The 11,780-nt window shown below is 55.3% G+C and overlaps 2 protein-coding genes across 2 annotated transcripts; both read right to left on the reverse strand.

Moving 5' to 3' along the window:
* Nucleotides 1-5,788: 5,788 nt before the first annotated feature.
* On the reverse strand, nucleotides 5,789-6,618 carry POSPLADRAFT_1137651 (hypothetical protein; the record flags this gene model as incomplete). The annotated part of the gene is given in 4 exon segments (XM_024484816.1): nucleotides 5,789-5,878; nucleotides 5,973-6,425; nucleotide 6,444; nucleotides 6,566-6,618. Coding segments are annotated over 4 exon segments (597 nt in total), but the record flags the coding sequence as incomplete, so codon positions are not given.
* Nucleotides 6,619-10,218: 3,600 nt separating this feature from the next.
* On the reverse strand, nucleotides 10,219-11,771 carry POSPLADRAFT_1054832 (hypothetical protein; the record flags this gene model as incomplete). The annotated part of the gene is made up of 4 exons (XM_024480565.1): nucleotides 10,219-10,666; nucleotides 10,726-10,858; nucleotides 10,904-11,312; nucleotides 11,349-11,771. Coding segments are annotated over 4 exons (1,413 nt in total), but the record flags the coding sequence as incomplete, so codon positions are not given.
* Nucleotides 11,772-11,780: the final 9 nt, after the last annotated feature.

The raw sequence follows: 11,780 nt of genomic DNA on the forward strand, positions 1-11,780 counted from the left end.
ATAGTCGAAGTCGAAGGGTTCGTCGAGACGGTATCGACGAGTAAACGCAGTGGACGAGGTTTCAAAGTTACGTGGCGAGGGACGAAGTGACGCAGTTGAAAGCTTAGACGCGGGGCGAACTCGACTTATGAGCTCTGAACTCGAGGGGGGGGGGGAACAGCTCTTTTATTTTTGGGGAGAACTACGACAGATTTTATACTACACAGGATGCTACGACTATTCGAGAGTGGCATACGGGTACAAGGGGCTTTGCATTGTTCCTCAAGAAGCTGCCTCACCGAGGGGCACATACCAAGTCCATCAGTAGAGTGACGTCATGCCGAATGCGGAGATGAAGAGCAACATATGGCCACTTCGGACCGGTAGCCGTCGTGAAGGCATGCCGCGAGGTTCGATACCTAATCGGGAAAGACCGGCTACTTCGGTGTGGCTTGGAGCGAAGCGCGCGCTTGGCCGAGCGGCGTCAAGTGGCCCTATTGTTTGCCGAATGCGGAAGACGTTCCGAGATCTACGCACGAGGCATCGGGAAGACCGTGCCGAGCTTCGAGTAAGCGTCACGCACCGTCGAAGGTGTCGAAGAGCGTCAAAGGCAAAATCGAAGTGTTGTGGGACTGAGTCGAAGTGCCGGGCGGGATGCGAGTGCCGAAAAGAGGTGAATCGGGGCCCAGAGGGGCTTGGCGCCTATCACCGGTTTATATACATGGGGAGATTAGGGCAGGCTGTGCGCGTTGGTTCGTGCGCAGCTGGTCCGTGCACAGCATGCCGATGTAGCCCCGGGGGCCAGTGAGTCAGAGCGGCTGTGTCAGCAGAGCCCGAGCTGTGCCGTGCACTGCCGTCCTATCTAATCTGATCGTACAGTAGATAACGACGCGTCCATATCGGGCATATAGTGCAGAGGTTGCGGGTTCGAGCCCGTGAAAAGGAAAAAATTAAAAAAATGGCTAGGTGCCGTGCCAAGTTGTGACATTACCCCCCCCTCAACGGCGCATGACCTCATGCGAGGCGCCCTTGCCCATCTCCCACCCGGAGCGGCAGCATGCTTCAGTCAGCAGCAAAGGCATTGGCTGGAAGTTGAGACCACCAAAGATAGCAGCATTAAGGCAGCGAGGGGCGTTTGGGTTCTTCCGGTGGAAGTCGGCTATGAGGGCCGGCGCATTGGCAACGTTGCGCGCCGGTTCCCATGACGTATGCGAATCGTCATAACCCTTCCATTTGACGAGGTACTGTAGCTGACGCCGGAAGATTCGCGAATCCTTGATCTGCTCAATCTCGTATTCCTCGTCGCCCTCAACCTCGATCGCAGGCGGCTCCTCCGGCTCCCGGCCCGGGATATCGCTACGCGTGTACTTGCTGAGCAAGGAGACATGGAATACCGGATGCACCGGCACCGATTTCGGCAGGACTAATTCATAATCCAGGTCTCCGAGCTTTTGCCGCACGGCATATGGTCCAAGGCGCTTGGGACTGAGCTTCTTGCTCAGCTGTTTCAGCTTAAGGTTCCGAGCGTCGAGCCAGACCTTGTCCCCCAGCGCAAAGACCGGTGCCTCCTGCATGTGCTTATCGTAGTACACCTTCATGCGCTCGGCCGACAGCTCGAGCGCAGAGTGCATGTCATTGCAAATCTCCTTCAGGATCTTAAGCCGATCAGCGGCAGCAGGCATCGCAGACATTGGATTGATCCGAACCTGGATCTCAGGATTGTACCCTTGATGCAGGAAGAAAGGGGAGTGCCCGGTCATGGAGTGAACTCGGTTGTTCAGTGCAAACTCCGCGAGCGGTAACTGCTTCGCCCAATCATCCTGCCTGTGGCTTGTGAAAGCACGCAGGTACTGCTCGATCTCCTGATTCCAGTGCTCAGTCTGGCCGTCTGTCTGGGGATGGAATGCTGTAAACAGCGCTGGCTCGATCCCTAGTCCCTTGTACACCGCATGCAGGTATTTCAAAGCGAACTGGGGACCTCGGTCTGATATGACCTTGGCCGGGGCCCCATGATGCTTGAACACATCGCGGATGTACAGGTCTGCCACACCTTCTGCCGTCAGGGTCTCATGACAGGCCGAGAAGTGGACCTGCTTGATAAAGCGGTCAGCGGATCGAGTCGAATCCATCAGACTTCGGCAAGCCGACGATCATATCGGTCGTGATGATCTGCCACAGGCGCTCGGGGATCTCATTCGGCTTCAGCGGACCCTGGGGCTTGGCTGGGAATGTCTTGGTGCGGTTGCACACGTCGCAGGTGCTTACGTACTCATTGACAAACTTGGACATTCCTGGCCACCAGTAATTCCGCAATACGAGCTCAAGGGTTTTGGCACGACCGCCATGACCGGCGATCAGCGAGTCGTGGTGGATCTTGACAATATCCCGCCGTAGCTCTGCGTTCTTTGGGACGTATACGCACCCGTGGAACAACAGAAGCCCTTGTTCGGCATTCCACTCCTCAAAGCCCCTTTGCAGCCGTGGTGGCCCGAGGTTCTGCACCTTTTCGAGTGCCTCGGCCACCTCCCGATCCTTCTCTGAACATTCCCTGATGCGCTTCAGAAGCAACTGATCGGCCGTCACCAAGGCATGACCGCGCCTGGCGGAGGTGATGCAGAAGCGCTCTGGCTTGAGAACCACCTGATCGGTGTTATCGTCCTCATCGCCGATCTGATGGTCTGATCGACGTGACAGGGCATCAGCCTTTCCATTGGACGTTCTGGCCTTGTGCGTGATGCGGAAGTCAAAGCGAGCCAGGAACAGCGACCAGCGTGCCTGCCGGCGCGTGAGGTGCTGTGACGTGCGCCAGTACTCGAGGTTCTTGTGATCGGTGACGATCTCGAACTGATTGGGTAACCCCTCGAGATAGTGGCACCAATCATCCAATGCTTCGATGATTGCGAGCATCTCCTTATCGTAGATCTCGTAGTTCCGCTGTGCCGGATCCATCGCATGAGACCTGAAGGCAATGGGATGCCATTTGCCGTCATCCTGCTTCTGCATCAGCACACCGCCAGTGGCGTAGCCCGAGGCGTCAACTTCAATGCGCGTCTCTCGATTAGGATTGTACAGTGCTAGGACTGGAGTCGTCGCAAAGAGCCGTTTGAGCTCATCGAAGGCGTGCTGCTCCTCTTTGCCCCAATGCCATGGGTCGTTCCCTGTGAGCCGGTCGAGCGGTCGCGAGATCTTAGCGAAGTCCTTAATGAAGTGGCGGTAGAAGTTGGAGAACCCCCGGAACTTCTGAACGTCTTTCTTGTTCCGGGGTACCGGCCACTCATTGATTCCTTTTAGCTTCGCAGGATCCATCGCTACCTCATCGCCACCGAACACATAGCCGACGTAGTTGACCTTGGGAACATCCCATTCGCACTTCTCAGGCTTCAGGAATAGATCGTTATCCTGAAGGCGGCGTAGAACCTCGCGTGTGACCTTTTCATGCTCCTCTTTGTTGGTGGAGAAGACGAGTATATCATCTAGGTACACGAGGATCTTGCCACCGATGATGAGATCGTGGAAGATCTCGTTCATCATAGTCTGGAAGGTCGCGGGGGAGTTGGTGAGACTGAAGAACATCACCAGGGGTTCGTACAGCCCCCGGTTAGTCACAAAGGCCACCTTCCACTCGTCACCGGCTTTGATCCGGACGTTGTTGTATCCCCATCGGACATCGAACTTCGTGAAGAGCGTAGTGCCGCGGAGCTTATCCACCATTTCGGCGATCAACGGTAAGGGGTAACAATTCTTGACCGTGATCGCGTTCAATCGGCGGTAGTCCTGTACAGGTCGAAGCGTCCCTTCCTTCTTTTTGATGATGAAGAAAGGGGACGAGATGGGCGATTTTGACTCCCGTATGTAGCCCTTCGCTAGTTGCTCCTTGAGGAACTTGTCAAGCTCCTCCTGCTCGTTGTTCGACAGGGGGTATACCTTCGAATGGAACGTGGAGTAGCCGGGCACGAGTTCGATCGCATGATCGTACAGTTTCCTTTCGGGTAGCCGTTCTGATGCTTCCTTGGAGAAGACATTCAGGAACTCGTGGTACTGTTTAGGTACCGACTCCTCGGCGGTTTTGACAACCTTCTTCTTGATCTCTTCCTCAGTGAACAGCTGGGAATACGTGTGCCCTGCTGCAACAAATAGCTGAGGGGCGCCGGGAAGCGTGATACCCTGCTCCCAGGCTTCGATCAAGTCGGCCTCATCCCATTCTACTTCCGTCGGATCTTCTTCGGGTTCGAAGTCCGGGAGTACCTTACTCCGGCAGGCGCCTATGACCGACCGTTTGGACTTCAACGAACGTCTGCGCGCCGTGGGCCTGACCCCCGTATTACGCACAGTCGCAGCTTGCTCCATTCGGCCAGTCCTTCTGGTACCGCACGTTTCAGGGTATCGCGACAGTTTGAGGGAGCCCTTCTCCCAATCGATTTCAGGGTTGTGTTTGCGTAGCCAATCCAACCCAACGATCACATCTTCCGGACCGATGTCCATGACCGTGAACACCGTCTTCTCGACGTGCTCTCCTATATGCATCTGTAGCACGGCTACTTCTGAGATGCTTCTGTCCTTGTTTAGGGTGCCATCGATATTATAGAGTGGAATGGGCTCCTTCAGCCTCCACGTCTGCACCTTATTCTCTGTGATGAATCACTTGTTGATAAACTTCGTGGTAGCTCCGCTGTCCACCATGGCGATTATGTCCTTGTGCTGTCTTTTCCCTTGAAGTCTTACTGGAATGTGAAAGTGCTGGGACCCCTGGTCCAACTCGTACACCATTGCAGAAGACAATACATCGTACTTGTTACATGATACTCGCGGCCCGATGCGTGCGGCATGAAGTGCGGACTGGATCAAAAACCCTCTTCCTTCATTGCCCGATAATGCTTGAGCTCCTCGCGCATCGACTTCAACTGTGCCATAAAGTCCGCCAGCTCCGATTGCTCAGATTTTGCTGAAGCGGCACTTACTTATACTTGCCGAGGGTGTAGTCGTGACGGGGGCGCTTGTCGCAGCCTGAATGGAGCCCGAGGCAACCGTAGCCCGCGCGTCGGCACGTTTTGTGTAAGGCTTGTCCTTACAATTGGGGCACTCAAAACGTCGGTACCCTTGCTTCCCACAGCCGAAGCATGTGCCGGGGAAGTTGCCTTTTCCGACGGCCGCATTGATGCTGGCCGAAGCTGCGTGTGACTGGGGTGCACCACCACGTGCCCCACCGCGTCCTCGACCTCGGGCCGAGAAGAAATTGTTCAGCTCGGGCCGACAAGCCCGGCTGATGTCGAGGATTTGCTCGACCTCAGTGGCGCGCTTCTCAGCTGCTTGCCACGTGGTGAAGGTTTCGAGCTCGATCTTGCGGTAGACGCAGGAGGGGATGCCACTCAGGTACTTGTTGCGTAGTTCCAGGTCTCCATACCCGGAACGGTCCGCCGGACCCTTGAACAGCGCGGAGAATTCCGCGGCAGTGCGTTTTTCGCGGACCGACTTGTCCGCGCAGAGCTTCGCCAGCTCTACTTGTGCTGCCGCCTCGTCGTCGAGATTTCCAAAGCGGGCCCTGAAGGCGGCGGCAAAGGCCGCTTCGTTTGCGAATGGGGTCATGGCCCCTTGCACACCCACCTGCACCGATGCGAGCTGGGCAAAGTAGGGAGTGGCCCAGGCGCGGGCATCTCCATCGAGCAGGCTAAGGGCGACCTACACCTTGAGTTTGATGGTGGTCAACGACGTGTTGACCAGCCAGTAGATGCGCAGCTGCGACAGAAACCGGTTGCATTCGATGACGGTCTTGCCATCGTATCGGAGTGGGAGGAGAAGTTTCAAAGTCTCCTTATCGGGGGCGGCTGCAGGGGACGACATTATCGGCGTAGGGGGGGACGGAGGACACTGCGGGGGCGGAGGCGGCTGTGGTGGCCCTCTGCTGGTCGAACTTCGAGAGGAGCGAGTGCTCGAGCAGCCTCTCAGCGGAGTCGGCGGTGAAGGCGCCGAAGGAAGTTCGGCGGGGGGTTACGTACGTCAGGGACTGCTAACGTGGAGGCGAGCGCTGTCGGCGAGGCGGGCCGAGCAGGATCCGCAGACTCGGACTCCGAGACTCCTTCTTCACTGTCACCCTCCTCAGGCTCTGGCGCAGGGTCTGGAGGGAGATCTCCTCGCGCTTGATTGGCGACAGTTTGAGGGAGGTGGGAGGTAGGGGAGACAGGGCGAGAGTGCCGCGAGGCCGATCGAGATGCGAGGGTGCTTCGGGGTCCGAGTGGGTGTTGCGCTCGTCGGATCGCCTTGTAACGAGGGTAATCTTCCTCGATCGATCGGGGTGTCCGATTTGGGCACGGCTGCTGCTCGCAACGGTAGAGGGCAGTCTTAGGGCCATCTGGGATGTAGACGTCAATGAGGTCCTGGGAGTCGAACGCGTGGATCTGGCCCTGACAAGCAGCCACGATGGATGGGGGGAGGACGGGGAGGTGTGCGTACTAAAATGGCCGTACTACACTAGCTTATGCTACGGCGCCTGAGGAGACATTAGGGTTCGCAGTTCACGTGGGGCCCAGTACTGCTTTTGACTATTATGCAGCAGGAACCTAGTCCACGTGTCCGTGAGGACAAGTACCACCCACTGAAGTGCAGGTACTGAAGAGTTCGTTCCCTAAGTGTTGGCGATGTATGTACGCTATCTACGTATCGTATGTATCGTAGGGGTGCGCACCACCCGACCTATAGGAAAGGAAAGTGTGAGTATGTGGGTTCCGAGAGAACGCCGGTCGCTTGGGAGAGTTTCGACCTAATGTCGCGACTTGAGGTCAAGTGACTGGGGAATACCTAAAGGCTGGGGGCGTCCAACTGGTTCTTACCGAAGCAATGGTGAGCAGCGCTCAAACCTAAGGCTAGGGACAAGTAAATGCATTGGTTAGTAGGGTAAGAAAGAATATAACTGAGGGCTTACTGACCTAGGGACAAGAGGTCGAAACTGAGGTCCCTAGGGCAGCAAAGGCCAGCTTATATACATGGGGAGATAAGGGCAGGCTGTGCGCACTGGTCCGTGCGCAGCTGGTCCATGCGCAGCATGCCGACGCGGCCCTGGGGGCCGGTGAGTCAGAGCGGCTGTGTCAGCGGAGCCCGAGCTGTGCCGTGCACTGCCGTCCTATCTAATCTGATCGTACAGTAGATAACAACACGTCCATATCGGGCATATAGTACAGAGGTCACGGGTTCGAGCCCGCACCAAGGAAAAAATTAAAAAACGGCTAGGCGCCGTACCAACTCGTGACAAGTTCGCACATGATGTATGTGCCGCCCTTGTTGCGCAAGACAACGATGAGGGGTCCTAGATATCATGGGCACATCTTGCGGTTGAGGGACTTCTCAATCTTCGTGTTGCGTATGAGCACTAGGGCTCCGCGCTTGAAGTCGAAATCCTGGATTGAGTGCTCGTGCTCTTTCTTGAAGCGAATTGCTGCAGTTCGACGTGCTTTGTAGACCTTTGAGTGGAGTTCAGTGACTTGCTCGACGTGTTTCTGAAGCGCAATGGCTCTTCGGGCGATGAGATCGGTCGTCGAAAGAATTGAAGTCGGTGGTGGTTGCAGGTACGTAGCTTCGACGATGTCGAGAGGAATGAGCGGATGGGTGCCCATAACAGCGAAGTAGGGTGAGCAGCCCATGCGTCGTCGAGTCGTGATGCGCTCGGACCAAAATACAAAGTACGCAGCTTGGGACCATTTCTTCTCATCTCCGTCGGCTATCTCAAACAAGGCTTGTTGCGTGCTAAAGTGCGGACGTTCGACGAGACCGTTCGCCCTCGAATTGTACCCACTGATTCGAATATGGTTGATGTGGTACTTCTTCGAAAGGTAATCGGCCGCCTTGATGAACGCCGTACCGTTGTCGGTGACGATCTCACTAAGCGCGCCCCATCAACAGAGGATGTCTTCAAAGATCCAGTCAGCGAGGGCCTTTGCTGTCTCTTTTCGAAGCATTTGAAACTCGGGGTAAGTTGTGAGCGAGCATCTACCCTGGACCAAGTACTTGTATCTGCCCGAGGCTGGCATGTGCATTGTGTCGATGTGAATTTTCGCGAAGATGGGTGCAGGTACTGCAACGGTCGGAGGAATGAGGATTTGACGCACTTGTCGAGACTGGCAGATATGGCACGATCGAACGAACCAAGCAATGTCGGCGTAGTGGAATGGCCACCAGAATCGCTCATTGACGAAGGCTCGGGTTGCATAGATTCCTCGATGTGCGGTGCGGTCGTGGCATTCTCGAAGTATTCGAAGGCGATCGCCGGGCTTGACGACTAGCTTGTGTGCTCCGTGACTGTCCTTGCGCCAGAGGGTGTCATTGTTGAGGAAGAATTGCATGCAGTACTTGATGAATCCTTCGTAAACGCTTTCAGAGATGCCATCGGGCTTTGCTAATGTTCAATGAAATTCGAGCACGTCGTCAAGCTTTGCATCTGCGAGTTGCGCTTGCTCCAATCGAGGCATTAGCTCGTAGCTATCCTCCTCCCTATTGAAATCTGAGCTGTCCTCGGCTTTGTCACTGGTGAAGATGGCAAGCGAAAGGACCGGTGGGAGGGGCTGAATCTGGTGAACAAAAGAGTGCATCTGGTCGATCCAATCGTCGAACTCTTCGTCGACCTCGTCCTCGATGACATCACTGGGCTGAGCTGGTCGTCGAGAGAGGCCGTCGGGGCCATGCATTGTACCAGGGACGTGGACCAGCGTGAAATGGAATGTGAGAATCGAGATGATCCACTGGTTGATACTCGCGCTTGGGGCTATGTCTGGATTCTTCAGCATACCCTTGATGTACCGAGCATCGACTTCGACGATGAGGTTCCAAACGCCGATCAGGTAGAGTCGAAGGGATCGTAGTGCGCGGAATAGGCCGTAGATCTCGAGCTTCGGCTGTGAAAACCTTCGTTCACGATCATTGAGCGTGATCGAGCTGAACCTGCTGTAATAACGGACTCGCGTGTTGGCTTCATCGCACTGGCAGAGGTGATATCCGACGGCGATGAACGACGTGTTGACTACGAGAATGACGGGGGAGGGGGAATCATAATTAATGGCTCGGAGGGCGGGGGATGAGAGTAGCACGTCCTTGAGGTCTTCCTGCGCCGCGATCTGCTCCGGACCGAACTCGAACTCGACGTCCTTCCTCATGAGGCGTACGAGCGCGTTGGCGCGGTGAGCAAAATTACGGATGAAGATTCCGAACGACGCCGATGGTTCCGAGGAACGCTCGAACGTCGGATAGAGTAGCGCAGGGACCCCAGTTGCGTATCGCAGTGACGCGAGAGTCGTCGGGGAGGCGGCCTTGAGGAGTGCAGCGATGTCCTACCACCATGATTTCTCAAGCGATGAGGACACTTTTGACTCCAGAGAAGGTACCTCCGGCATAGCGCATTCGAGTGACCACGCGGTTCATGTTCTCAAAATGCTTCCATACGAAGCGTCGAATGCCGTGGTTCAAAGGGAGCCGCTCGTCGTTGTAGTCGGATTCGGGACCCTTGATGGGAACATTGTCGACGTAGGGCACCGTAATGTGTGGGATCTTGGGCTGGAGGATGTAGGTGATGTCGTCATGGAAGATCGGGACCGAGTTCGTCCAACCCATCGGGAGTATTACTAGGCACATGGCTCTGTAGGGTGTCTCGAATGTCGTTAGATCTCTTGAAGACTCGGCGATGAGTCGTTCGTCGTAGCCGACGTAGAGGTCAAGCATGCCGCTGCATGGTCTTCCTCCGAATTGTTCTGCGAGGTATTTGGGCGTCGGCGGTACACCGGAATGTTGGATTGTGACTGCATTGAGGGGCTCGAGGGAATGGACGAGTCGAAGAGATTTACCGTCCTTTTTGACAACACAGAACCACTGCAATCAATACAACGAGTTCGATGGCTCATAGACTCCGGCGGCGATCTTTCGCTTGATCACCACGCAGACTTCGTTGTAGATCCCGGGCGGAATGGGGATATTCTTCTGCACCCAGGGTATGTGAGGAACGACGGGGAAATCAACCGGAGGGAAGTACTCGGGCTTGAAGCATCCTCGCTTGTCATCGGTCCAGGTGAAGGCTTCGTTGTGCAGGCACATGAAGTGGTGGAGGACTCGACGTTCGTCAGGAAGTAGGAAGTCACCGTCGTGAAGCTTATCGGTTGCTTCAAAGCGTTCGAGGGTGTACCGACTGGTAGGTTTGAACGGCGGGGGGTCGGTCGAAAGCTTAGGCATGATGAATAGAGGGTCGTCCTTGATGTCTCGAAGTATTCAAAATTGTTCGGGGATGGCACCAAGGACGGGTCTGGTTTTGAGAGCGACAGGCTTGTATTTCTTCTTTGTCGTGGCGAGGATCTTGTGCGTTGAAGGGGTAGAAGTCGATGTCATCGAAGGAAAGAGAAGAATCAAGTTGGAGAACTGTGAGATGGACTTCGTCGGAATGAGAGCTGGCGGAGTCGAAGCGAACGGAGCTGAAAATAGAAGAGTCGAAGCCCACGTCGAAGCGTTTGACGGAGCGGTATTAGAAGCTGTACTGTCCGAGGCGTAAAGAGACTGCAAATATGAAGAAACGGAGGTGCATGTGGAGAGGTACAGTGACGAAACAGCGTTCGGAGTCGAGGAATCAATCGGAGAGACGAAGGAAATACTTGGTTTTACCCCATTGTAGTTGATGACTAGCGCGGCTTCTCCTTGATCATGGGGAATCAATTCCTCGAAGCTAGAAAATGCGATTTGCGACACCCGACAGGATGCTGCCGGCTTTGCGATCGTCCTCACGTGTATGTCGGAATCGTGACGGTTTCGCTGGTGTTCGGACAGAGAATCGTAATGGTCTGGTTCTCGTCGGCGAAATTCTTGACGACGCTCTGCATGAGCACGTCGAAGGGTCGGCCGAGGAGGATGTTGTACACTGCGTTTCGAATGATGTGAGCCTGAAGATACAATACGATCTCACCGATGCGGAAGGAAACATTTCGAATGAGTCCCAGCGATCGGTCCACCTCGCCGTTCGCCGATTGCATGTTCAGCTGGATAGTAGGATCAAAGAGGAGGTTGAGGCCGAGGCAGACCTCTTCCGACATGGCAACGATCTGTGAACTGGGGTCAACGATGCATTCGATTTGCTCCTTGTTGTCGACCAATGCAATGATCGAACAAATCGCGTTCGAATCGTGGGCGACAGTGAATTCCGCGGGGTACTCGCCGTGAGGGATATGCTTCAGATATGTTTCATAGGGGTTGGGGATGATTGTAGCACCGGGTTCCAACGTTGTACCTGAACACGAGAGCTGGTTGATGGCCATGACCTCGTCGGCGCTGATTTCTACGATGTGGGCCGACGCGACGGGTTCCGTCGAGACTCGCTTAGGGGTGACGGTGTCACGGTACTTGGTTCAAACATCCGGCGCGATCAAAAGCAACTCTTCTGGGGTCAGCGTGATGAACTGTGACTTCATCGAACACTGGAAGATTTCTTCGGCAAGCTTCGGCTGGATAACGGGGACGATGGTCTTGTACGCTGGTTTCTTGCCCTTGTTGTTCAAGGGCTTCGGCAGAGTTGTGAAGTTTCGAACATTTGGTGGGGCGTAGGTTGCGTCACGAGCATTTGCAAAAGGGTGTACTGGTGGTGCTGGAGGAGCAGACGTAGTAGTAGGTCGAAACGTGGATTGCGTAGGCAGGGAAGAAGACGATGCGGGTGCTGCTGCTGGTATCGTTGGAGGTGAGGCCGTGCTTGTCGAAGTGCTCGAGGGCGCTGCCACTCCCTTTGATGTACCAGATCCCGAGGCTTCCACGCTCTTCAGGATGGCTGCCGTCGTAGGCTTCTTCCGCTG

The sequence above is a fragment of the Postia placenta genome, assembly GCF_002117355.1.
Source record: "Postia placenta MAD-698-R-SB12 unplaced genomic scaffold POSPLAscaffold_4, whole genome shotgun sequence".
NCBI lineage: Eukaryota > Fungi > Basidiomycota > Agaricomycetes > Polyporales > Adustoporiaceae > Rhodonia > Rhodonia placenta.